A 27,690-nucleotide genomic window follows, 5' to 3' on the forward strand; every position below is an offset into this window, starting at 1 on the left:
TCTGGTGGCATCGCGAAGTCACCGGGAAAACTTGTTTGAACAAGATCCTTGCATGTATTTCTTTGAGAATCGGTCTTTCTTGTAATGACAATGAAAAGGAGACATGCACCCCCTCTGGATTCTGAATCCCCATCAGCTCGAATAGTATTCCATAGCCAGCTATAACCTGCTGCTAGTGTATTATTTCTGCTGGCTAGATCACCAGGACGCTTGTTTGAACAAGACTATTTTTACTTTTTTTTTTTTTTTTTGCCAAGATCATGTCTACAGTTTGGTATAAAGGATTTTATTTTTACGAATGGGTGTTTTTTTTTATTAAGGTGAAAAGGTAGACATGAGCCTGGTTGATTCCAGTCCCCAACTGCAATGGAATTTTGAAGCCACAGGCAGACTGAAACAGACATTTTGGCTTGTATTGCATTGTGAGAGTACACCTGTCATTAAGTGACGCATCCCATAACAATACAAACCCGTAAATGAAAATGGTGTATTAGTTCTACAGTACGAATACCTCAGAATACTGGTTCATGTTGTTGAAAGAAAACCGATAACCCCACCCTAAAAGTCGCACAGGTGATTTGTTTCCTTCCAATCACAGTGATTACATTTAAAAAATCATATTATAGCAAACAACTGTTATATTCTGGCAAGTTAGCGATTTATATGTTGTTATTTGATTATACTGTAGCATTTATGACATTATCAATGGAGAGTTTTCTCCATTTGTCTGTCTGAAGGGCAATTACAGATCTGTTTATTTCAGTTAAATAAAAACAATTGGAAAATTTTAAATCATTATTGTGCATAAGTAATCTCTGTAGGTTTTTATTAGATGAATAGCAGTTGCTCAAAGAGCAAATTGCATTGGTGCTGGCAGTGAATCCGGTTTGGATCAGCAGAACACTTTAATGGGTTTGGCTGTTTGTGGAACATGTAAGGAGGTGTGCATGATGATTACACCATGTCCATCATGCAGAAAGTCAAGGGAAGTATTAGTCTGTAATGCAAGAACTGAGGGACTCGCAGACTCAGAAGGAAAAAAACCCTTATTTTTAAACTCTGCCAACAGTGGAGGCATAGTTTGAAAAGAAGGGAGACCGGTACCATCAGCTAATCTCACAACTGGAACAAAACCCATCAGGACTCAATGGAAAAATAATGAGACTTGATTATTTGGACTAGGTTTTCTATGAATGCAAATATAAAAAAAAAAAACATCAAGTTAAGCTGAAAGATGGAGGTTCAGCCCTCTTTGCCTTGTAAGATCATCACAAGATTCTTAGAGTTTTCTGATGTCACTTTTTGAGCGAGTCACAATCCTGTCATACCTGTGGACAGGTCCCCCTTGTGTCCCACAGGATCTATGTCCATGCCCCCATTATTAGCACCTGATCAGTTACACACAACACAAATATGGAAGGATTTTTTTAAGGGGGGGTTAAATAATTAAATATTAGTATTTTAGTATCCTAGTATTTTGCTAGATTTTATCATTCAAATAAATCTATGATTGATTTTATAAAAGGAAGTCCAGCAACACCCTTGATTTCTCACACCAACCCTTCCCCATCCTTTAACTGTGTGTAACAGCATTAGATTGCTCTTGCACACTTAGGAAATAAAAAGGTGGCTGCATTCTAATCACACACACATTTTTTAGGTACCCAGACTTGTGAGGACCATTTTCTACCCACTGAGACAAACAATCAAAAGGAACATCCTCCCTCTCTCCCTTAAACATTTCACGGATCTGAAAGGATTACTGATCAACGTGGTGGGGTTTCTGCCCCAGTGTCCATATATACTCTACAGATCAGTGGACAGGTCGATATGAACATACAGTTCCTGGATACATCCCTGCCCTAGATAAGGTCATTTTTGTTGGTTATTCAGTTAAAACACTTTGTGGAATTCATTTTTATTGTATTGTTTTAAAAACCCACATTTTAGGGACATTATAGGGGTATTTGTAAAAGTGTTAGTCACGTTCTTCACCAGAACTCCCAGACCTTTCACACATTTTTAAAACATGTTTATCCTCCAGTTTCCTGATATCTGAATCCATGGTAAACAGACACAGAAAGTTGCGATTGCCCTTGAACTTTTGTGCAAATACTAAACTTGTGCCATTGTTGAAAAGACACCTTCCATACACAACACAAAACATACCAATAGCTCACTGTATGTGGCATTGCACAAAAACCTCAACATGTATGAGAAAACAACAAAAAAATAACGATTCACCTACACATTATGGTTTAGACACAGGGGTTTGAACCAATCTTTAGCTATTAGTAGTTAGGAGTCATTTACAGTAGAGATTCAGGACAAAAAAGGGGTTGTAATCAGTATGGGCCAATAGTAGCTTAACGCAATCTCATTGGTATTTCTCCAATGCGAAGATAATATCTGATCAAGTAGGCCGATGATATCACAAATGTGCAAGAGGGGTGACACATTCAATGTAGTGCTGATGCTGGAAAGTGAGTGGAAAATATCATGCTAAAAGTAGCAATCATCTGAACCCAATTTTAAATTTAAATTTTAAATACAGTCTCAGTAGTGCTGTCGTCTCACTGGTGAAAAAAGTTAACTAGTTGAAACATTTTAAATAAAATATTCTGTAGTTTTCCTTCACTATGTGTTACATTATGCTATAATGTAAACAGGACGGTAGCGGCATCGATATGTAGTATGTCCATACAAATATCAGTTATTGATATTGGCCCCAGAATTTGTAAATCATTACTCCCAATTTACAGCACACAGGCCTGGATGAGAAATTTCAATGTGTAGGGAACTAATAAAAAAAGGTTGTTGTGCAACACCAACCATATGGAGCTCTATCCATTACTCTTTGTTCTTGTGCTCTAACCATGGTAAACTCCAAGGGTAGCAACATCACCGATTGGTCTGTGGCCGAAACTGGGCTGCATTTTTGAAGCTCACTTCCTTGTCTTGTTAAGAGACATTGCTCACTAGCGCCAGTGCGGTTGGCTCCAGTATAGGTGTTTCAGCCATGCATTTTAATGCAAGTCAATGGTAACAATACGGTAAAAATACAAAGTCAATCATTTTTTTCCACAAGAAAAAGTAGTCGCAATAGATGTTTTTTCTATAATCTTCATCTCCCCATATAGCGATGCTAGTTACTGTGCTATTTGGACACTATGGTAATATTTTGTAGACGAATCACAGTTTCTCATGCGCTTAGTGGACGACCAGACTCTCTGGCTTCAATTTGTACAACATGGCAGCAATCATGAACTACACCTCCTGGGCTTCAAAACGCTGTTCACCAAGCCCATGGAGAGTCAACGGGTGACTTTGCCCATGTTTTTCTACAGTCTATGGTTTGAAATACCTGTATCGCAGACTCCTCCCTAGCGGTTTCAGACTTCTTCCAGCAGGCCAATCGAGGCAAAATGCTGCTTTGCATAAATCCCAGACGGTTTGTGCTACACAAAAAATGTCCCATTCTGGCCTTTGTCTTTCAGTTGAAGTTTTTAACTTATTTTTTTACATTTTGGTTTATTAGATTGAGAGCAAGGAGAGGATACCACAATCTAGCCTCAACGTCTGGACAACCCATATCTGATTGGCTGTAGGCATTGTCCAATCAGTACGGGGTGATATGATTCTCTCTCTGCGTAGCCACACCCACTCAGTACTGGCTTTTCCTCCTATTGGCCAGCTATCCTTGTCCAAAACAAGAACAGGGCTTCTGGCTTTTTGATTTAAACTTTGCAAATATCAAAAGAACAGTAATTTAAAGCAACAGACAACTTGCATATAATATCCTCCATAATAAATACATTACATTATGTGAATCTGAGTCAAAAATATGGGATTTTACATAATGCTGCATTTAATGTATATTTATATTTTTGTGGCTTACATTTTGTGGGGACATTTTTGTTGTCCTTCTGAGTCATGAGATGCAGCGGCATGCAGCTGCATCAGCGATGGCTGATGCAGCGATAAAAAGATTAGATTAGAATCGTTAGATCCAGATCTTTTTAATAGTTCCAAACCCTTATACCTGTGTGAAAACATGACTGGCTATCTTATAATACTAATGGGAGATTTTACCAACAGGTCTATATATATATTCATATAAAATAACATTAAAAAATAAAAATCATTTTTCCCCTGGAAAAGGCAATCTCTGTAAAAATACAACTCATCCATTACAAGTTGTTTCCTCAGTTGGTTACAATCAAATTACGAACCAATCCATCGTCTCTCTCTACCCAAGAGTTCCACCTTTTCTGCATCTCTCCCCATCCAAAGTCTCCCTGACATGCTTGTGCATTTATAACAGAGGATGGTGATTGATGGTTGGTTATCACAGCAGCAGAGGCCTTAGAAGTCCCCTTCCTTGGACACTGCGGTCTGTTGAACAGCCAAGCCAAAAATATTTTTACTCCTGTGCAGATTATTTCTTAGTATGAATCAATTATAAATTTATGTTATAAAATAATTTCTGAATATATGTTCTTTTAGACCCATTTGCCACACCCACAAAGTTTCGCTGATGTCTGACTGGCTGGCTGAGCAATGCTTCTTTTCAGTTGTTATTGGTTTCCTGGGCCCAAAACGTTTGTTTAAATGAATGAAAGTGCAGAGGTGTGAGGCAAAGTTCCCATCCGTGGGCTTGTCAGTCAATCACAGAAAGTATAAACTGTCACTCATGCTTGGAGGTGAAAGTAGCAACGGAACTTTTCATTCGTCTCACATCCTTCTCCTTTGTGAGAGGGTGGTGAGCTGTGAATTCCCCACTCCCTCATTGGTGCAAACAGCTGCCTGTCAATCAGACCGAGATCTCATAGGTGGTTCCCCCGACGCCTGTCACCTTTTTCACCCCACCCCCCTGCTTATGGGTGGGGCTCAGCTGGGAAGAACTGTGATTGGCCAGGCCCGGGCAGGCAGAGCAGCTTATTGGCTGGGAAGGAGGAGGGAGGGAGGGGTGGGCGGATTTTGGCTGCCCGTTTGTCTGGCTATATGGCTTCATCTGAATCTCAGCCCTTCAGAACACAGACAGGCAGGAGAGAGGGATGAGGGATTGGAAGAGAAATAGGGAATGGGGAAGGGAGGGAAAAACAAAACAAACCTGGTTTTTATGGGGTATATTACTCCTGCCAAGACACACCCAGAAAAACTTGGGGGTATTGCTGTTAGTATGGGACAGGTTTACATTCAAGTTTTTTTCCATTTACTTAATCTAGAACAGATAGGGCTCATCCACACACTGCAACAGTGCCTTAAAGGGTAATTACACCCATCACTTTTTTAAGCTGTAAACATGTTTGTATGCCTACTTTAAATTGAAACATTTTAATCCATGCCATTATTTCAACATTTATAAAATAATATTATACTATTACGTCATGTAGATGTCAATCAAGATATCCAGCTGGAAAATTATTGCCGCCCACAAATTCATCCGTTTACTTTTTAATATGAGGAAACACTGCCGACACCTGATTGGTGAGATTGGTTTCAGCCCAACGCTTTTCAAACTGGAGAAACATGACGGCCTGTTCGTAAACTATAATATTCCACCTAAACAGTCCACTAAAATATGTTTCTGAATACATTAGGTATAGGTAATTGGTTAATCTTGGTTCACATTTGATGTGCAAAGTCTAGTTTAACAGTTTGATCTGAGTTTCATGAGCCAGGTACCACTACGCTGTACAAATTATTAGCACATAGAATACTTTATGCAAATGAGATGGACACACCTACTCCACCCACCCCAGGATGCATTTTTCAGAATTGTGTAGTAGGCAGAGCCAGGCTGAAACAGTGAGTGCAATTGCTCTTTAAACAGGATGCACCACACAGCAGCCCCCGTTTAGGGATTTACATAATAAATTCTTATCCACACAATATACTTACATTTACATGCTATCAATTTATACAACTGGATATTCACAGAAGGTTAAATATTTTCAGCTCAAGTGTGAGGCAGCAGTGCCCCATCTGAGAATCAAACCTGCAACCTCTATGTTACCAGGCCAGTTCCCTAACCATTGCACTACAACTCCCTGCCATTTGCTTTTAACTTCACTGAAACATCCAACATAGACATCTTCATTAGCCCAGTTGGCTCAATTATTACAGTCTTGACTGCTTCGTCAGTACACCCAGAAGTTAGAACCAATAAAACCTAAAGCTAAAAGACAAGCTGCAAAATTATCAATCAGCAAAACAGAATTTCTTTTGCAGTGAGAGGCCACAGTGAGGTCATCGACTGCAGTACCATTTAACTGTAACTGACTTCAAAATATTACAAAAGGAGGTTGTTCTCTAATGTAAAGTAAAAGCAATTATAAATGGAAAAACAGCCTGGCTTAATGTGAGATGGAACCTTCCCAGATAAACACAGACAGACAAACTGACAGACACACAAAGCGCAACCAGTATGGGAGGAATGAAAGCACAGAAAAGAGAATGAGAGAGGTACAGATAGAGAGATTGATACAGAGAGAGATAGAGACAGAGGAAGACACAGGCAGCTGGAGCAGATGCAGGCAGTCAGAGTGATACTGAGAATAACTGAGCGATGCTGAGAGTAACGGAGTAAGAAAGACAGAAACACTCACAGAAGGCAGGGAGAGGGAACATCGCCTGACGCTGCACACAGCTCTACTCACTTTGGAGCCTGGGTCCCACTGCTGCCACCAGCGGCCGGGCACTTCCTGCCCCGGCTAGGGGGCGGGCCCTCGCTATAGGACTGAGACTTTACCAGAGGGGGGTGGGGCATGCTGCCAGGGGAAGAGGGGGTTTGGGTGGGGGCATCAGGGGAGCCCAGGGAGTGGGTGCGATGTGGATGGAGGTAAGGTTGGGGTTCAGACAGGAGCGGAGCTCGGGAGTGACGGGGAGGTCTGGATTGGCAAGCGGGCTGAGGAGGGGGTCGTGGATCCTGCAGCAGGCACTCTTTCTCTGGAGGGGTTGGTGGTGGGCTGGAGGAGCGCAGGAAAGACTTGGGGGGAGAGGATAGGAGGACAGCGGAAGCCTGGTGCAGCTCTGGGTCACGCTGGTGGGCGATCTGGGCGGAGAGGTATGGTGAGCTGTACCCCAGCACCTGGGAGGGCGTGCCAGAGGGGTGTGGGTGGGTGTTGGGCGGGCGCAGCTCGGGTGCCGCAGACTCAAACTCCGGACTTTCCGAGGGGGTCAGCAGGCTGTCGTACGATAGGCTGCCATTTTGAGGTGTCTGATTGGCTAGGCTCTTGTAGCTGGTAGAGGTGGTGCCTTCGGAAAGGAGTGTGCCCAGTGTGTTGTGGGCTGTGTGTGTGGAGCGCATGCTGGAGGACAGTGAGGCGTCACCCATCAGGGGATCAGTGAATGAGGGGTAGGACTGCCCCCCCAGGGAGTAACCTGAGAGGGCGGAGCTGGGCCCCCCTGCACCACCTTTCTCCCTATCCCTCCGTTGGCACCCTTCCAAACTGGGCTCAGAGCGATAGCTGGGCTTCTGACTGGACTGCAGGATAGAGGTAGTCTCGTTCAGACTGTCCCCCTGACTCATCTGAGCAGCGAGAGACAGGGAGAGAGAGAGGGAGAGAGGGAGAGGGGGAGGAGAGAAAAAGGGGGAGAGAGGAGAGAGAAGGAATGAGACAAAGCTGATGTTACAATACCCTACAAGGTCAACAAGCAGAGGCGATATGGGGATGCAACAATGACACAGACACATTTATACATGCACCTGCCCACACACACACGCAGCAGGACAATGAAGGGGAATAGAGGGAAGTAATCCAGATTTGAGGGGGGGGGGGGGATTCTAGTTAGGCTTAATCCTGGTCAGGGTAAAAACACAATTACAATCACATAATCTCACAACGAGACACTCCACTAGCATCCTGCCTACACCTGCCATCGTTCACATCAGCTGTACGCCAATAAAAACAGGCTGCGAGCACCATTCACATATGCACACACATAGACACACATGCGTGCACACACACATACCAGTAACTAGCATGCATGCACACACGCACATACTTGCGCCCATACATGCACCCAACTGTAACTAACACGCACACACACTCATGCACACATGCGCACACACGCTCATACATACCTCTAACTAATACAGACACGTACACACACCTGTAACACACACACAAAGATCTACCTCTGTCTAACAATATCAACATGTCATGAAAGCGCTCTGAGACTCACACAGGCCTGAACACTGTGCTGGATGCTCCACTGTCAAATATACGAAAACAGATAGTCCTTAGAACCATATGGGTTTAACTGAGCTTTTGCAAAATTGCTGAAGTCTAAGCGTGCGATAATCCACAGGCCTTTCAGAGAAAGCCCTAAACTGCCGGTGGCCGGTGGGTGCTGATAAGGTCAGCTGAGATTCTAGCCAATTTTTATTTTTCTCCTGTCTCCCAAGTTGTACATAGCATTGTGGTTAAAAAAAAATTTAAATATCATGTACATGTACACGTACACATTCACACACATGCACAATACATAATTACACTTGTTGCTCAACTGAGTGCCAATGACTGACCAAGAAAATAAAGACAAAAAGTGAACAAGCTTAAAAAGGAAAAACACTGAAGGACAAAACCAAAAAGAAACACTCAGTCAAGAATAGTCTTTTAACTCAATTAAAACATTAAGAAGAAATACAGTCCGTTCAAATCCAGAGAGAAAGAGGACATAGAGATACTGCCAGTTACAGCTAGAAAAATAAGAATAACTAAATTCAATGTACAGTTCTGGAGGGCCACAGCATCTGCAAGTTTAACTCCAATCTTGGAGGCCCACAGTGTCAGCAGATTTAATTCCAGTCCTGGAGGGCCGCAGTGTCTGCATGTTTAACTCCAATTATGGAGGGCCGCAGTGACTGCAGGTTTAACTCCAGTCCTGGAGGGTAACAATGCCGGCAGGTTTAACTCCACTGATGTAAAGGAAACCACAAAAGGTAGTAGAATTTTCACTCTTCCAGGACTGTAAAATTAAAAAAACCTTGCCGACAAATTCAAGCCACTAATATCCACACGCACTGTACACACATAATTAGCACAGATAACACACAGCTGCTGAGACAAGCTGTTCTTCTTTCAGACAATGTAAAAATGCAGATGTTAATTTCACAAAACTTTAATGGCTGTGTGTGTGTGTGTGTGTGTGTGACCTTGTTAGAGCATGTGACAGCTGTGTGTACAGTTGAGGCCAAAAGTTTACATACACCTAGGCTAAAGACATTCAGACTCAACTCAACTCAACTACACACATTTCATGTTACCATACATTTCCTGTGTTAAGTCAATTAGGGTATTGTAGTGAGCACTGGGGGCAGAGAGAGGCAGAATCCCCTGTGGCAACACGCCCACGTTCCCAGACTCACCTGACAGGTGACGCGTCAGCCGGGAGGGAGAGATAAGCCGGGGGTTTAGCGAGGGAGAGCAGAGCTTCCTGACGTGGCAGTCTGAGTGCATGTTTGCCAGAGCGATCTGCTCAAATAAAGTGATTTTTGCATACTTGAAACCCAAGTCAGTCGTTTTTCTCTGCAAAACTCCACAGTATCTACTTTATTTCCATAAGAGGTCATTTCAAAATAATAGGTGAGACAGATTTATTTCAGCTTTTATGTACTATATCAGATATATTCAGTGGGTCAAAAAATCTGATATAGTACATACAAGTTTTAGTATTTGGTGGCACTGCCTTTTTATTGCTTAAATTGAATCAAACGCATAGGGTAAGGAGTTGGTCTTGTAACTCCTTACCCCATGCGTCGCTAGGTCGCTGCCGTCATACCCTTGAGCAAGGTACTTAACCTGCAGTGCTTCAGTATATATCCAGCTGTATAAATGGATGAAATGTAAATGCTATGTAAAAATCTGTGTAAGTCACTGTGAATAAGAGCGTCTGCCAAATGCCTGTAATGTAATGTAATGGGTAGCCTTCCACAAGCTTCTCACAATACTTCGCCGGAATTTTTGCTCATCCCTCCTGACAGACCTGGTGTAACTCAGTCAGGTTTGTGGGCCTTCTCGGACACGCCTTTTCAGTTCAGTCCACAAATCTTCTGTGGGATTCAGGTCAGGGCTTTGTGATGGCCACTCCAATACTTTCACTTTGTTGTCTTTAAGCCATATTGTTACAACTTTGGAGGTATGCTTAGGATCACTGTCCTGCTGGAAGACCCAGTTGCGACCAAGTTTCAACTTTCTAACTGATGTCTTGAGGTGTTGCTTCAGTATTTCTAGATAATCCTCCTTCCGCATGATGCCATCTATTTTCTGAAGTGCACCAGTCCCCTTTCCAGCAAAACACCCCCACAACATGATGCTGCCACCCCAATGCTTCAGAGTTGGGATGGTGATCTTTGAATTAAAAGCCTCATCCTTTTTCCTCCATACATAGCGCTGATCATTATGACCAAACAGCTCAATTTTGGTTTCATCTGACCAGCGAACACACCAAAAGGCTAGGTCTTCATCCTGGTGATCACCTGCAAACTTCATTCTGGCTTTTTTATGCCTGTCTTGGAGTAGGGGCTTCTTCCTTGCACAACAGCCTTTCAGGCCATGGCAATGTAGGATTCTCTTAATAGTGGATGTAGATACTTTGGTACCTGATGCCTCCAACTCCTTCACCAGTTCCATTGTTGTTGACTTCGGGTTCAGCTGAACCTTTCGGACCAAAGTTCATTCAGCCCTGGGAGTTAATTTGTGCCTCCTTCCTGAACAATGCAGTGTCTGTGTGGTCCCAAGACTTTTATATTTGCATACAATTGTTTGTACAGATGCTCGTGGTACCTTCATTTGCTTGGAAATTGCTCCTAAGGAGGAACTGGACTTGTGGAGGTCCACAATTTTTTGGCTGAGTTGCTTGGATTTCCCCATCGTATCAAGGGCAAGAAGGCAGTGGCTTTAAAGGTAGGCCCTTAAATACAGCCACAGGTGCCAATTAACTCCTGATCATGACAATTGGCCAATCAGAATGCCCTAATTGACTTGCCAAAAGAAATGTATGGTAACATGAAATGTGTGGAGTTTGAATGTCTTTAGCCCAGGTGTATGTAAATTTTGTCCTCAACTGTATGTGAAGGCTGTTTGTGTTACCTCAGAGTGTGTGAGGGCTGTGTGTGTGTGTGTTACCTTGTTAGAGTATGTGACGGCTGTGTGTGTGCGTGTGCTTGTGGGTATGTGAAGGCTGTGCGTGTGTTACCTTGTTAGAGTGTGTGAGGGCAGTGTGGTTTTTCCCTGGGCTTCTGTGGGTGGGTCTGTACTTGTACATAGTTGGGGTGGCAGGGTTTTCATTCAGCAGGCAGCTCTCTGTGAGAAAAAAACAGTTTAATCACTTAGCGCACACCCTCTAATGGTCGTCATGCCGGTGTGCCTAGATTGTTCAACTCATTCATTGCTCCTGCAACCAAAGTATGAGTTGAAAACAGAAACGCTTTGTTTTAGTTTCATTAGTAGGCAATACACAACAACTATGCCGAATATGGAGTTCCGCAGCGCCACCATTGTCGCTCTGGTCGTTCATTTAACAAGCACCCCCTCCCTCCAGTCTCATTTGCAACTACACCCCCCACCCTTGACATAATGGACAATATTGTCTATCTGGGCATTCATAAAAATATTCTTTCACCACTCAAAAATTGTATTCCATCACAGCAACAAGATAAACCCAACAATAGCCCTAAGGTATGACAATACAGTAGTGAAAATGCTGCTCACTGAATAACGAAATAAACAAAACAAAGTTTTAAAAATGATACCATGTCATTCTACAGTCAATATCTGGGACTAAATATTGACTGAATATACAAACTTACCATTGGTTTTACGCATAGAGATGTCTGTTTTGAAAATGAGTGGTCATATATTGTTTTGGATAATTGTTTGTGAAATGCATGTGCATTTGTGATGACTGGGTACCTTCCAAAATATCTATGCGTAATACCACACGTTTACCATGTTGTCACCCTTTTTAGTACAGTCTGGCTTGATCGACAATGAATCAATCCAATAGGTGACAGAATAAGCTTTCTAACGATGTATAACGTCTAATTTTAATAGCGTTTTATAGCTCGGCGTACCCAAAGGTTTTCTCATAATAGCATTCACTCTGTGGTAGCAGTAAAAGAAACAACAAAACATTATCAATGATTTTCGTAATTTAGTGGGAAATATTATTATTATTATTGAGGACTTCTGAGCATAGCTAAGCCATGTTTGCTGATTGACCTAGCAGACATGGTTTTCTGGAGTAAGACAGAACAGGAGAGAACGACATGATTGATTTACTGTCTCCATCTCCTGAACACAGATAACATTTCAGCATCGCTATATAAGTATTACTGCTCAAAATATTTATACGTTATTTTTTAAAGTGAGTGTCTTTCAATAGGTTAGTGGTATTTTATAATGAGGATATTTCACAATGCAATGTAAGTGTTTGTTAGCAGCTTCATAGTTTTTGTGTTTCATGCACCTGATATGACGGGAAATTTGGAACATTGCCAAAACGTGGTGGACGGTTGTTGTCTCATCCCCATTCAAGAAAACATTACATACTGTAGAGTACAGAAATACATACGAGAGCTCATTATTACACATTTAGGTTTAGGTACTGTACCGCATTGTGTGACAATGTTTTTGCATTATTTTTATCCAATATCAATATTTCATCTTAAACCTTCATAAGAGGCTTATTTATATGCTTTATAATGGACTAAAAGTATTTTATCCATTTTTGGAGAGATTTGGATATGTATCTGGACCCCTAGAAATTCACTGTACTAACAGAAAACAGTAATTCCCACTTGAGAATGATGCAACAGTGAGTTTCTTTAGTCAAAACAGTTGATTTGTAGTGAATTACTTAATTATATTGTGATTTACAGCAATGCATAATTTAGACATTTTGGATAGATTTGGAGACCCTGGGGACACTGTTTAGTTTTTGCTTCATAGATCTTTAGTTGTTCTACATATCCACCCTTAGATTTTATGAACTTGTGGTCAAGGAGTTTTTGATCCAGGACATATATAGCTTACCCTGCTGTATATTTGTAATCTCTCAGTATTTCATTGCAAACTAAAAAAGAGCAAATTCATTTTTGATTTTTTGTCTTGAAAATTGCCTTTGTGGCTATTTATTTTTTAATATAAATTAATCTAAGTTAGTATTGTAAATGGTACAAATGTCTTGCTTCATTTAAGCCATTTTTCAAGTCTCTGTTGTGTTCACATCTGATGTTATAAAGCTTTAAATAGGGTACCCCCTAAAAGGGCAAGGATTGCCCAGATTGGGCATGTGCACTAAGGGGCTAATACAGGAACCAAGCCCCACCCCCCCATTCTGCACTGGACACACTGCACACCTCTGTACGCACCCTCAGTGTTCCCCATGGATAACTGCCCCCGGGGCAGATCGGGGTATCGGAACTCTGGTTTGGTTGGAGGAGGGGGCTCTGCATCAGCAGACTGGCTTTCCATCATGTCCAGGCTGCTCTTAGATGGCGAGCTATGACGGTCTGCCTGGATACCGTTGTCCTGGACTTTGGTGTCCGAGTGCTGAGGCCTGAGGAAAGGAGGCTGAACCACCACAGCCTGGGGCTTCCTGCTGTGGTGCAGGTACCTGCAATGCACATATACCTCTAACTAATATACACACACTCGTAACAAATACACACACACGCCTTTAACTAATACACATACACACAAACACCTTTAACACACCACCAAAAAGACTGCAGTGGCATATACACAGATGGACAGACAGACCTGGGAGCCTGAGAGCTGCACAGCACATGACAGACATTCCTCCAACAGCCGTTAGTGAAGGGGTTCACCCCCCCTCTGAACTTCCCTGTCACCTGGGGGGTGGGAAGAGAATACTTTTGTGTTTGTGAATTTACTGTACTTTGGCAACACATTTTTTCACACCGATAAATAAATACTGAAATTTAGTAAATTTCAATGGAAGGACAGCAGGAAAGAGAGTGTTGTTAATTTCCCTCAGATGAGATTCCATACTGCAGATTACAGTGTGGGCGGAGAGGTGGGGTTAAATGGGTCATATCTGCAGGTTTATGAAGCATTTTTACGTACTGACTCCTTGGGTGTCCCCAAAATCCCTCAATCATAATTCTCTGAGCTTTCAGACACACACACACACACACACACGCACGCGCATGTGCACACGCACACAGAGCCTTCGGAAAGTATTCAGACCCCTTCACTTTTTCCACATTTTGTTATGCTACAGCCTTATTCTAAAAATGAGAAAGCCAAAACAGGTTTTTAGAAAATTTAGCATATGTAATAAAAATCTGAAATATCACATTTATGACACTAAAAATTGAGCTCAGGTGCATCCTGTTCAAATTGACCATACTTTAGATGTTTCTACAGCTTTATTTGAGTTCACGTGCTAAATTCAACTGATTGGACATGATTTGGAAAGGCACACACCTGTCTATATACGGTCCCACAGTTGACAGTGCATGTCAGAGCAAAAACTAAGCCATGAATCAAAGGAATTGTCCATAGACCTCTGAGATAGGATTTTGTCGAGGTACAGATCTGAGGAAGGGTACAGAAAAATTTGTGCAGCATTGGAAGAAGTTTGGAACCACCAGGACTCTTCTCCTAGAGCTGGCCGCCCGGCCAAACTGATCAATCGTGGGAGAAGGGCCTTGGTCAGGGAGGTGACCACGAACCCAATGCCCACCTGAGCTACAGAGTTCCTCTGTGGAGATAGGAGAACCTTCCAGAAGGACAACCATCTCTGCAGCACTCCACCAATCAGGCCCTTTATGATAGAGTGGCCAAACGGAAGCTCTCTTCAGTAAAGGGCACATGACAGCCCGCTTGGAGTTTACCAAAAAGGCACCTAAAGGACTCTCAGACCATGAGAAACAAGATTCTCTGGTCTTATGAAACCAAGATTGAACACTTTGGCCACAATGCCAAGCGTCACGTCTGGAGGAAACCAGGCATCGCTCATCATCTGGCCAATACCATGCCTATGGTGAAGCATGGTGGTGGCAGCATCATGCTGTGGGGATGTTTTTCAGCAGCAGGAACTGGAAGACCAGTCAGGATTGAGGGAAAGATGAACAGAGCAAAGCACAGAGAGATCCTTGATGTAAACCTGCGCCAGAGCGCTCAGGACCTCAGACTGGGGCCAATGTTCACCTTCTAATAGGACAACGACCCTAAGCACAAAGACAATACAATGCAGGAGTGGCTTCGGGACAAGTCTGTGAATGTCCTTGAGTGACCCAGCCAGAGCCCGGACTTGAACCTGATCAAACATATATGGAGAGACCTGAAAATAGCTGCGCAGCAACGCTCCCCATCCAACCTGACAGAGCTTGAGAGGATCTGCAGAGAAGAATGGGAGAAATACCCCAAATACAGTTGTGCCAAGCTTGTAGCGTCATACCCAAGAAGACTGGAGGCTGTAATCGCTGCCAAAGGTGCCTCCACAAAGTTCTGAGTAAAAGGACAGAATACTTAAGTTAATGTGATATTTCAGTTTTTATTTTGAATAAATTTGCCAAAATTTCAAAAAACCCTTTTTCATTATGGGGTATTGTGTGTAGATTGATGAGAATAAAAATTAATTTCATCCATTTTATAATAAGGTTGTAACGTAACAAAATGTGGAAAAAGTGAAGGGGTCTGAATATTTCCGAAGGCACTGTACATGCTCATGCACACACAAACTCATGGAGACGCACACGCACACACCTGTTCATTGGTGGTCCTGCCACGAGCCACTAGCACAATGTGGAAGCCAGTCAGCCCTGATACTGGAATGAAGAAGAGGCCGGCCACACACATCACAGCCATACTGAAAGAGTGAAGGAGCAGAGCCAAAATGGACACAGAGACAGATACACATCACAGCCATTTTGAGAATGTGAAGGAGCAGAGAGAGCCAAAATGTATACAGAGATAAACAAACACAGATAGATCCATAGACAGAGATCTACAGGTTAATTTCTTATAGCCCCAATCAGACACCGGCATCTAAAAATAGCATTCTATTAAATTATTGCTTTCATTGGTCTCTGATTCAAAATGCACTGCTGTAACACCTACACAGCTGCAAAGTGCAGACTCTCCGCACTCGATCGGTAGAACCACTAGAGATAACAAAAGAAATAACAAGGCAGTCTCTTCCCCAAACTGACACCCCAGGCTGATGATTGTGGTATTTTGTAATCCAATAACTGTCTGCAACAAATCAAAAAACTGCTAATCCTACAGTGATGGTGTTGATATCGCTAAAATCCCCCTCTGGTCCCTAAGCAATCAATCGGCTCTTTGCATATAAGCTAGCAAAAGTCACTATTCATTATGTGTTATTTCCATTGAGCTGAAAGCGTTTTGAAAATGAGCATTTCTATGTATGTAAATAGAATGTCAAACACGAAAAGTTCTGATTTTCTAAAAAAAGCAACTTCTTACCTTACACACCTAAACAAATTCTCAATTAGACATTCTAGTGCCGGGTAAATTACCTAAAAGCAAGCTACTACTACCCTCTCTAAGATCTACCTATCGTAACGTTTGCCCCTGCTTGAAACCCTGTTACAGTAATCATACATTGTCGTGCTGTTCAAGCTCATTTACACAGCTTTCAAACGTAACTTACAGCTTCCTTCTAGCTGAAACTACAGCTTGGATGTTCTACTATGTACCGACTTACTTTCACTTTGCGTTTTCACATAGCGCATGAGAGGAAATTTAGCACACAATTTATTGGAGCTTTGTTTACCGGTAAATGCTTGCATAAAAGACACTTGATAAAAGGCACTGTATTGTAAATTGTTTAAGATTAGATTTTATATTTGAGTCAATTTCTTCCTAGAGACCTCTCACTCTGTAGTGATCAGGTTTGCTTCTGAAAAAGCCTGATTTACAGCAGTCTGGCAGCTAATTGCAGGTCACAGCACTTAGATACAATCAAACCACTTAGTTTTACCTTGCTACGTGAATGTAGTTTGTGTGTTAACTAATCATGAACATAATATGGACACAATTTGTACACAGAAGCTCTCCAAAAGGACAGAAACAGCATTTGACTGAAATACAGTGCAGTCAAACAGAGAGAATGGGTAAATAAAGAATATTTGTTTTGTCCTCAATGGAATTAGCACCTGGATGTGGAATATGACTGGAAAAAAAAAATGGAGAGGTTTTCGGGAAATTTGGGCCCAGTTTTGGAAAAACGCATGTTAAATTTGACTGCTTTGTTCAATCCACTTCAAACTTTTTTCCTGGTGTTGTATACATCATAGGGTTCGATTGGGGGAAAAAATCTTGATTTGTCCAGTATCAGAAGTGCATAAAACCATTACAGAATATAGAAGATACAAAGCGATTTTTGGATATCTTTGTTGTTTTTCAGAATAAATATATCCTGTATGTTTAAGGGGTTAAATAAGAGAACCACAGGGAGGCTGAGAGGGAATCACAGACTGACAGAGTGAGCCAGAGACAGACAGACGGGTATAAGGTGTAGGATACGTGACGGCAGAGTGCACACGGTCCAGCTGCTGGGTGTGGAACAGGATGAAAAGCAGGCCGAAACCAAACACAGCAATGATGTGCGCTGTCAGCGACAGCAGGAACAGGAAGAAGTAACGGTAATTTCTCCTGCCGATGCAGTTATTCACCCATGGACAGTGATGGTCAAAATCCTGCAAGAGAGGGAGAGAGAAGGAGGGAGGGGGAGAAGGGAAAAAGGGCAGGGTACATTTATATGTTACTTCATGTTATAACACAGGGGTTGCTAGGTGGTTCATCTTATGGCACTGATGGTCCCTACAGACTGGTATCAAATCCAGACCATTACAGGAATGACTGTGGTCAGCAGCCCCGCCGGGCGATGCACAATTGCCGACAGCATAACTCAGGAAAGGGAAGGTTTCAGTTGGCTGGGGTGACAGCATCCCATAATATTTGTGTAGCCCTTCTATATCAGTTGTGTAGTGTTTGAATCATGGTTGTGTAGCGCTTGTATGGCGGTTGTCTAGCATTTCAATGACGGTTGTGTATCGTTTGTATGGCAGCTGTGTAGTGTTTGTATCACAGTTGTGCAGCATTTGTATAGCGGTTGTGTAGCGTTTGTATCTGGGTTGCATAGTGGTACCTCTACACAGTTGTCACAGACGGAGCAGTGAGAGCAGCGGGGGGGTCTGTAGAAGCGGCAAGTGGAGCACCACTTCATCCGCACCTGGATGCCACGGATCTCCACAGTCTTATAGAGTGGGGCGCGGAAATCATCCTCCTTATCCTCATCTTCCTCCGCTAGCAAAAATACACAGCCATTAGCAAGTTTACTCTCCTTTGCAAGCATACAAACACAGCCGAGAGCACAGTCCCTCTGATAGCATGAAGACACACCAATTAGCAGAGTTTCCTCTGCATCCCCAAGCACAGACACAGCTGCTATCACAATCTCCTCTATCCGGAAGCACTGAAACACAGCATTTAGTAGTCTCCTCTCTGTCTCCAAGCACACAAACACAGCCATTTGCACAGCCTCCTCTCCGTGAGCAGAGACCCTGCTGTTAGCACAGTCTCCTCCAGAGACACAGGTTTTAGCAGGCTTCTCTCCATTCTCTAGAACAGACAGTTGTTAGCATGGTCTCCTTTCCGTCCTTTAGCATAATGGCACAGCCATTAACAGTCTCCTGTCCATTCTCCACAACAGAGACACAGCTGTTAGCACAGTTTCCTCTCCATCTGCTGGCAGACACACAGCCATTAGCACTGTCTCCTGTCTATCTGATTGCACAGAGGAACAGCTGTTAGCAGTGTCACCTCCCTCTGCAAGCACAGAAATACAGCTGTTAGCAGTCTCCTCTCCCCCTGCTAGCACAATCTCCTCTCCGTCCACTAACATAGAAACACTGAATGTTATGCCACACAAAAGCCTTTGTTCCTTCTGTGCCGCCAACTTGCACCCCACAAAAACATGAGCCGCCTTTTAGTAGTTTTTTCTCTTCCTGCTAGCACAGACACAATTAGCAGTCCTTTTGTCCACTAACAAAGACACAGCTGTAAGCAGTCTCTCTAGGCCTCTCCAAACAACAGCATTCCCATCTGCCTGGTCCTAGTTAGCACCACGCAGGCCATAGCATTCGTTCTCTGTCCACTAACAAAACACAGCTGTAGCACGTTCCTCTTCCCTAGAGCCCCCCCTACACACAAAACACAGCCGTTGCACGTGTCCTGTTGTCTGCCTCAGTGTAGCACGATCCAGCTGTACACTGTGTCCAGACAGCCATTAGCAGCCCTCCTGTCTAGCTAGCACAGAAACACAGCTGTTAGCACTGTGTCCTCTCTGTCACACTAGCACACAGCCTCCTCCCTGTCTGCTAGCACAGAAACACAGCTGTTAGCACTGTGTCCTCTCTGTACACTAGCACACAGCCTCCTCCCTGTCTGCTAGCACAGAAACACAGCTGTTAGCACTGTGTCCTCTCTGTACACTAGCACACAGCCTCCTCCCTGTCTGCTAGCACAGAAACACAGCTGTTAGCACTGTGTCCTCTCTGTCCACTAGCACACAGCCTGCCCTCCTCCCTGTCTGCTAGCACAGAAACACAGCTGTTAACGTGTCGCCCCTCAGTCCTCTAACACATAAATACAGCCCTTAGCACAGTCTCCTCTTCGTCTGCTAGCACATACGCAGCTTTTAGGACAGCAGAGATTTTCCAGGCTCAAAATAGGGCTTAGGTGGTGACTTTGTGTGGAACAAATTGAGGTCAGTCCAGCATTACTGCCACCATCAACTCAACGCACTGAATGTAAAGTTTAGAATGTAGGCCTTCAAGAAACCACAATACATTGAGATGTAGGCTGTAAAAAAATTAAATGCGTGACCAAGATAAAAAATTGGGACAATTTAAATATTTATTGAAGGATTACATATTGTAAGTACCAGAACTGAGGGGAAAATATAGCCCATACTGAAGGATTTACACATTGTGGGTGGTTTATTCTACAGGAATAGTGGTATTTGGAATTGTATTATGTATAGAAATGAGTTTCATTTTTGTTACTCAAAATTTAGGGTACAATAATAATTAACCTTTAACTTACTGAATCTACACAAATGTCAGCTTTCTATATTTAAATAATTTTTATATAGTCACTCAAAGAATGCTTGCACCATCCTTTTTGTCACTGGTGTTACTTGTACCCTACACAACATTAAAGGATTTTCAAATTTTAATTTCTCAGTTCAATCTGCACAGGATAAGTTAATACAGTAGAATCCAGTCAAATGCATAATGGATTATCGCACGATTCTGGCATTTGTGGTTTTGGTTGAGGCAAACACAAAAAGAAAAGGAGAGCAAGTACCTCTGGGGAAGATGCCGGAGTCCATGAATGTGGCCATGCAGAAGTTGGCGAGGACAAAAAGGAAGACGACTCCATTGTAGATGGGAATGGCAACAGAGAACCTGTCGGACAGCCAGGGGCACCTGTGGGAGGGGGGGGTGGGCTTAAAAGTTAAAACACTGTTTCACTGCAGAAGGCGCCTAACACTAAAGCTAGTCCAACTGCACACATATTACATGATACTGATACCATTGTGACCATTCCAAACAACAGGCAGGGTGAGTGTCTCTGTTTCTGTGTCTCCCTGTCTCCATGTGAGTGTCTAAGGGCTTGGTATCCCTCAATCTTGGACAGTGACCAGCATGATGCTGATTTACCCACTCGTTGGCTCATCCAAGTACAGACACTGGATTTTGTGTCACATCCTTTTGCCCAGATAACTGTGACTTCATTCAGCTTTAAAACATTGTAATTTCATCTTAAAAAGATCCATAACTTCTCATCTTAAATTAGTGATCAAAGCATTAGTTGATGAATCTTTTTTTCTTTTGTTGTATAAAGTTTAACCACTGTCCTTTAACATTTCCCACACTATAGGCCACTGGGTGGCCCCTCCCCACAAGCGCTCTGGCAGAACGACAGGGAAAGATAGAGAGAGGGAGAGAGAATGAGGGGTAACGAGAGGGAGAATAAGAGAAATAAAGAGAATATGGGATGAGAGGGAGGGATGGGATACAGAGAGACTTTATAGGGAATTACGCACAAAGAGAAGGACCATTTCATTTAACATGACAGATGTTGGCCTACATTTTGCTTTTCCTGTTATTAATCTGGACAACTAAAGAACCAAGTGGCCAGAGGACACAAGACTGAGAAAGCGAGACAGAATAAAGTCCTCAAAATTGAAATGAATATACTAGGAACGGGCATTAGGATGAGCCTTAGTCCACGAGTACCCAGGGGGAATTTCAACAGAATATCAGGATGCTCACATTCTGGGGGACGGATGGGGGGGAGGGGGGGTGGAATCTGTGATTATAGCCATTTTTGACAGTTACGTTTTTTTACCACTTCTGCAGTTTGCTCCATTTTTACTGCATTCCATGACATTTTGGCAGTTTTGGATGGGAACTGTCAACATTGGCGTAGTCTACAGTGTGATTTATAGCCTAGTGGCTTGGCCTATATCATTTTCACAATATTAAGTGCTGGGAAAAACAAAGTGTCTGCCTCTGCTTCTCATCTGCTTGTTATGAGAGTCCGCCCCCCCCCCCCTTACAGGTTAGTGATAAAATATCTTCCTGCCTGGCTGACATTTCAACCTGGATGGTCAGCCACCACCTGGTCAACCTCAACAAGACTGAGCTGCTGTTCTTCCACAAAAAGACCTCCCTAATACGTGAGCTGTCAATCACAGTTGAGGGCACTACAGTGACTGCCTCTCACTCTGCAAAGAGCCTGGGGTGGTCTTGGACAACCGGCTGAACCTAAAGGAGCACAACAAGGTTCTGCAGATTCATCCTGTACATCATACCTGACTACACACTCCACCCAGGGCCGGATCATGGTCCCGTGAGGCCCCTGGGCACATGTCTTTTAGAGCCCCCCAACCCCCCCATTATTAAATGATAACCACTAAACAGTGTGCTAGTGTGTACCAACACCACAACGTCCATTTAGCATACTTGTCCAATTGGGCTAGCTAATAAGCTCTCAATGAGGTTTTTATTCCCAAGGCCACAGCATCCCATGTTTTGAACAAATAATAGTTTTGAACTAATAGTTAGCTAGCTAGTAGCTTTGATTTAAGCATCATGACTGGCATGCTGTTTTAACATTTATTCAACCCACTGTAGCTAGCTACCCCTTTATCTTATACCACTTTCACACAGATGACCCGCGAACAAATGCCACCTAACTAACTAGTTAAGTTGTGTGCCACCTAATTAGTTAGACAGCTGAGTTTTAGGATGATAGTCAGTGAACTAGCTGGCTTTTTAGTGCAGCTAATTTGGTTGTAAGGGCAGCTAGCTGGCAAAAATGGCAGCTAGCTAACTCAGTGGTGTAGGTTTTGTGTGAACACTGGGGGGGGGACATTAAGTGGGCAGTCTGGGGGTCCTCCCCCAGGGAATTTTGAGTGTCAAACACTTCATTTCCTGCATTCTGGTGAATTTTTATACACCAATTTGTGCCTTTTCTGCATCAATTTATGGTGGAAATGCTTCTTTCATGTTTTTATTGGGGGCGGGACAAATGCACGTGTTCTAAATATTGAGGGGGACGTATCCCCTGCGTCCAGGGATTAAATTGGGATTTGGGAGGTGGGTGAAAAAAGGTACAAACCAATGAATGTCGCAGCTCAAAATAGTTGTATCTTTAATGTACTGTGCACATAATTGTAATTAAGGAAAACATTTTTAAAAGAATGTATACTATTGATGCAAGCGTTTACATAATATATTTCAAGTTTATTGAGTGTCATTAATGCTGAGAATTTTTTTTACCCACGAAAATAATCGGTCATCCGCCTCTTGTCCTCACTTACTTCCTCCTTAATCCATCTTTCTTAAACTGGTGGGGCGCAAAACTTTCCTTTAAACTAATCATTGATCTCAAACTGTTCTAATTAATTTTCAGTGATTAACAAGCATGCAAACATCTGACTAATCAATTGGAAAGGGACACAGCTTCTTCGCATTGTGTTAGGGAGATTAAATGATAAATGCGATTTAGAAAAATCCGTTTTAATCACTAAGCAGTGGCGGAATCTTCCGCCGATTTTCATTGAGTATCAATACAATTAATCCACAAAATAGGTTACTCAATACTATCATATATAGCCAGCTCTCCCCAAATAGGTAGTTTTAGCAAGTAGCCTAGGCCTTATAGCCTACATTTTCATTTGCAGTACGAAATTGTGCACATTTTTAATCAACATCGTTTGCGGATAAATGCACTTCTTTCTCCGCACTCGTAGGCCTATTCATGTCAAATATTTGCAATGCGTAGACTGTAAACAAAATTGAAGTGGAGGTTTTGTTTTTGCTGGGTTATTCTGAAAGCTAACACGGTAGATAACAGACTGGTGTATCTTGTTTGTTAAGTATAGACTACTTGATTAAAACGGATTTTTAACAGATAAATTGAATTTATGATTTAATCCCTCTAACACGGTATGAAGACGCTGCATGTTAGGCTACTTGCCATTTTATTAATCCGATCGTTGGCACGCTTGATTATAAAGAAAAATTACTAATGAAAACAGGTTGAGATCAATGATTAGTTTAAAAGAAAGTTTTGCACCTCACCGATTTTCAGCTCACCAGCAACCTGCTGATTTTGCTCAAGCAAACAAAGTTGCCGTTAATAATAGCTGGCGTTCGTGGGGGCTGTTTATTCATCTCTCTTTAAAATGTTGCATAGATCAAATGACATATTAATGAAATTACCTAACGCATCCGCTTTCAAACAATCAACGATATTTTTCTTTCTGTGCCTGTCTATATAAACGACCGTTCCTCTTGAGTTTTTTTTTTCTTCGGATTTTTGATTGGTTGAGCGAGTAACTGGCTAGAGGGAACACATGGACTAGGCCTACAAAAATGGATTGTCATAGCTATTTGTAAAACTGCCGGTCAAAATTATTTATTTATTTACCAAAGGTGGGTGGACGCCATGCACCTGCGTCCACCCCCAATTTAACCCCTGCCTGTCCCCCCCCCGAAATCTACACCTATGGGCTAACTAATTTCTGTTAACAAGCTGAATCATATGGGCAGCTAGCTAGGGAACATGGGCAGCTAGCTAAAATAAAGGGATAGCTAGTTACGGTAAGTCAAATAACAAACGGCTTGCCATAATATGACGCCCTTCAAACTGTCCTGTTATGCAGAATGAACAGACTTGTTGGTGAATATTGTATCATGCCACAGCATATTGTAGTGTGCCAACCAGTGGCTCAGTTGTATAGCACTGTACTCTCCGAGGCTCTCGTTTTAAGCATGCACTGTATGTACCAAGGGGCCCAGGTGTTACGCTCGATGTATGCACCGAGGGGCCTGGGGGCCCTAGTGGTCAGCTCACGCTTTAAGCACCGAGGGGCCTCACATTGTAAGCGCTGTGGGGCCCGGGGGCCCTAGTGGTCAGCTCATGCTTTAAGCGCGGAGGGGCCCAGGGACCCTAGTGTTCAGCTCACTCTTTAAACACCAAGGGGCCTGGGGGCCCTCATACTGTAAGCGCTGAAGGGCCCAGGGGCCCTCACATTGTAAGCACCAAGGGGCCCAGCGGCCCTAGTGATCAGCTTACGTTTTAAACCCCAAGGGGTCTGGGGGCCCTCACATTGTAAGCGGTGAGGGGTCTGGGGGGCAGTAGTGGTCAGCTCACATTTTAAACACCAAGGGATCTGCGGGCCTCACATTGTAAGCACTGAGGGTTCTGGGGGGCCCTAGTGGTGAGCTCACATTTTAAACACCAAGGGGCCCGGGGACCCTTACATTGTAAGCGCTGAGAAGTCTGGGGGGCCCTAGTGGTTAGCTCACGCAATAAGCACCCAGGGGCCTAGTGGTCAGCTTGCGCTGTGCGCACTGAGGGCCCTGGCTTTCAGCTTCCTTCGGAAGTCTTGGGCCACCACGCGCGGCCTGAGGCTTGGAGGCCCCCTGGCAGTTCGAGGCCCCGGGGCACCGACCCCACTGGCCCGGTCCATAATCCAGTCATGACTCCACCTAGCTACTTGTCCAGGCTATGGAGACCTCCCATCTTGATTACTGCAACTCCCTCCTTGCAAGCCTGCCAGCTTGTGCCATAAAGACACTACAGATGATTCAAAATGCTGCTGCCCGACTCATTTTCAGCCTTCCAAAGTTCTCCCATATCACTCCTCTGCTGAGGTCACTCCACTGGCAACCGGTCGCTGCCAGGATCAGGTTCAATGTCCTGACTCTCGCCTACACTGCAGTCATCAGGACAGCCCCAGTCTACTTACAGGACATGATTCAATTCTACACCTGCTCGACTACTCTGCTCTGCAGCAGCAGGAAGAGCATGGTGCATGAATGGGTCTAAATACAGTAATGTTACTTGTAAAGCACAACAGGTAAAGTGTGTAAATACGGTAATTTTACAGAAAGTAGAAGAACAGCATAGTGCTGTTAGATGCGTGTAGATGCAGCAATGCTACTCACGTGAAGAACAGCGTAGTGCGTGTAAGCGTGTACATTCGGTAATGTTACTCACGTGAAGCAGAAGAACAGTGCAGTGCAGCCAATGAGGAAGATGGTGGCAGCTGAGACGGGGATGTAGCGACTGGGGCGTACTGGCCGTGAGGGAGAGGAAGGTGGTGAGGAAGAGAGGCCACCAACACCCCCACTTTTACTGCCCCCCGGCATCACCAGCACAGCAGAGAGAGAGAGAGAGTGAGGGGGCGGGGTGGGGGGGGGTGGGGGGAGAAAAGGGGGATAACCTGAGATTTAAGGGGGTGGAAGGGATGAATGGATTAGGGAATAAAGGATAAAGAGAAAAGATGTGGAGGATAGGGAGGGGAGGGGGAGTCAGAGAGTGAAGAGGATTTGTCGTCTACTTTCTTGGTGGACGGGGTACTAAATGTATGCATATTTATGAAGGGGCAGGGGTGGGGAGATGGAGACAAGGATGGGAAGGGGTCTGTGTGAATAGCAGCAGTGAGGTTCACCGTTCAAATTAGATCTAAAAATTTTTTTTTTTAGATATGAGCGATATACTTCTGTACAGCCAGTACATTAACACTGCAGTAGCAGACAGGGAAATGACTTCGTTCAGATGAATAAGGCTGAGCAGAAATTCTGCTTTTGTTTCCGCTGTACTATTACAGACTGACTGCTTTAAGTAAGAACACAAAATAAAACCTCAATGCTCAAAATGGTCTGATTCTCAGAATAAAAATGTTTAAATGATGAATTTTTAAAAATCTTACTTGTCGTGATGAACTGCAACATGCATTATGCATTTGTGCAACAATTGCTTGACAATCAAGGAGCTCAATTTTGTTTTAAAACTCTTACAAATTCAAATTATAATTGATATTGTGATAAAATAAAAAAAAACAAGTGCAGTCGTTTAGAAAAAAAATTCTGAAATAAATTTACAATATATTTTATGTGTATTTGGTGTAACTGTACAAAATAAATGGGCAGAAACTTGTCCAAGTTAAACCCTCTGTACCCATTGCGCAAACAAACCAATCTCTTAATGGCACTCAGAGTGACTTTAATAGCAGTTCCAAAAGATGTTTCTCCCGTTGGTGTTTCTCTGGTCCACTCATTTCCTGGGCAGTTGGTCCACGTGTGTCCTGGGCAGCTAGGGAAGTTCCACTCACACAAAAAGTGGAAAAATAAAAAGCAATGACGTGAAGACGCCCAGCTGATGTCCCAGGTACTGTACACTGATAGGATAGGTAGAGCTAGAGAGCTCCTGAATTTAGGGGCCAATCACAGGCACTATTGTGATGACTGACAGGCTGTTGAATGGCATGGAGCAGGGGTTGTGTGCTTTTGTCTGGTGTTGGAGAGAAGGGGGTTGGTGAAATGCAGAATGGTTCTGAAAGAGTTATGGAGATAGCTGTTCTCTTTCCTGCCAGTACCTTAAAGAGCATTGCTCTCTTGTAACAAACAGCTGCTAAGATTGGTCAGGCGGCTCTCGCACAAGGGGGAGGGGCTAGTCACCAAATCCCCATGAAGAGAGGTGAGGTGGCATGTTTCCCTCTAGCTCACATGCACACAAGGTCCAGGTTAAACACACACACCAGAATTTAGCTACCCAATCAGGCAGCACCCCAAAAACTGTTAGAAACCCCAGATTCCTCAATGGTTGTCCGGAGCTATAATCCCGTTATCTGCGAGGCGGGCGTGTTTCCATGCTTTTTCTTACGTTACCGGCAAACAGCTGGCAGAGTGGTAGTCCGAGGTGCTATAAAATCCCTCTTATCTGATAAATTATTTTTCAATCAAATAAAAATTCAGTTCACACACCTGGAGTCTTTAAACCAATAATTCAGATGTAACAAAAAAAGATCAGTGATGTGGAAGACAGGGATTAAAATTCAGGGCATTAGCTGTGCAGTAGCCATAGAGGCAGCTGCTTCCGTCCTGTATCCGAGCCATACTGAAATGCGACCCATGCAACCCTTCAGTGCCAGGACCCCTGCAGGGATAGGGCCCTGTGCACCATGCACCTGGACCTGCCTCCTGAGTCAGCAACAGGACGGGATACAGGAGCACTCTGGACGGTCCTATCCACAAAGGGGGAAAATCAGCAGGGCTGGACCCGTCCGTCTGTCCGACTGTGCGTCTGTCCTACCACT

The 27,690-nt window shown here is 43.4% G+C and overlaps 1 protein-coding gene across 3 annotated transcripts in view; it reads right to left on the reverse strand.

Moving 5' to 3' along the window:
* Positions 1–227: 227 nt before the first annotated feature.
* Positions 228–27,690, reverse strand: part of LOC135259519 (palmitoyltransferase ZDHHC5-A-like) — a 42,587-nt gene continuing 15,124 nt past the window's right edge. For 2 of the 3 annotated variants that reach the window (XM_064344016.1, XM_064344017.1), the window contains exons 2-11: positions 25,590–27,688; positions 20,379–20,500; positions 18,157–18,314; positions 17,532–17,704; positions 15,747–15,849; positions 13,773–13,864; positions 13,382–13,626; positions 11,206–11,312; positions 6,663–7,534; positions 228–5,027 (exon numbers count right to left, since the gene is read on the reverse strand). In XM_064344016.1, coding sequence (XP_064200086.1) covers positions 4,814–5,027; positions 6,663–7,534; positions 11,206–11,312; positions 13,382–13,626; positions 13,773–13,864; positions 15,747–15,849; positions 17,532–17,704; positions 18,157–18,314; positions 20,379–20,500; positions 25,590–25,741 — 2,238 coding nt within the window. In that variant the 5' untranslated portion in view covers positions 25,742–27,688 and the 3' untranslated portion in view covers positions 228–4,813. Of the gene's footprint in view, positions 5,028–6,611; positions 7,535–11,205; positions 11,313–13,381; positions 13,627–13,772; positions 13,865–15,746; positions 15,850–17,531; positions 17,705–18,156; positions 18,315–20,378; positions 20,501–25,589; positions 27,689–27,690 lie in introns of all 3 variants that reach the window. The other variant, XM_064344018.1, reaches the window with a different exon arrangement.

This window comes from Anguilla rostrata, chromosome 7, assembly GCF_018555375.3.
Source record: "Anguilla rostrata isolate EN2019 chromosome 7, ASM1855537v3, whole genome shotgun sequence".
NCBI lineage: Eukaryota > Metazoa > Chordata > Actinopteri > Anguilliformes > Anguillidae > Anguilla > Anguilla rostrata.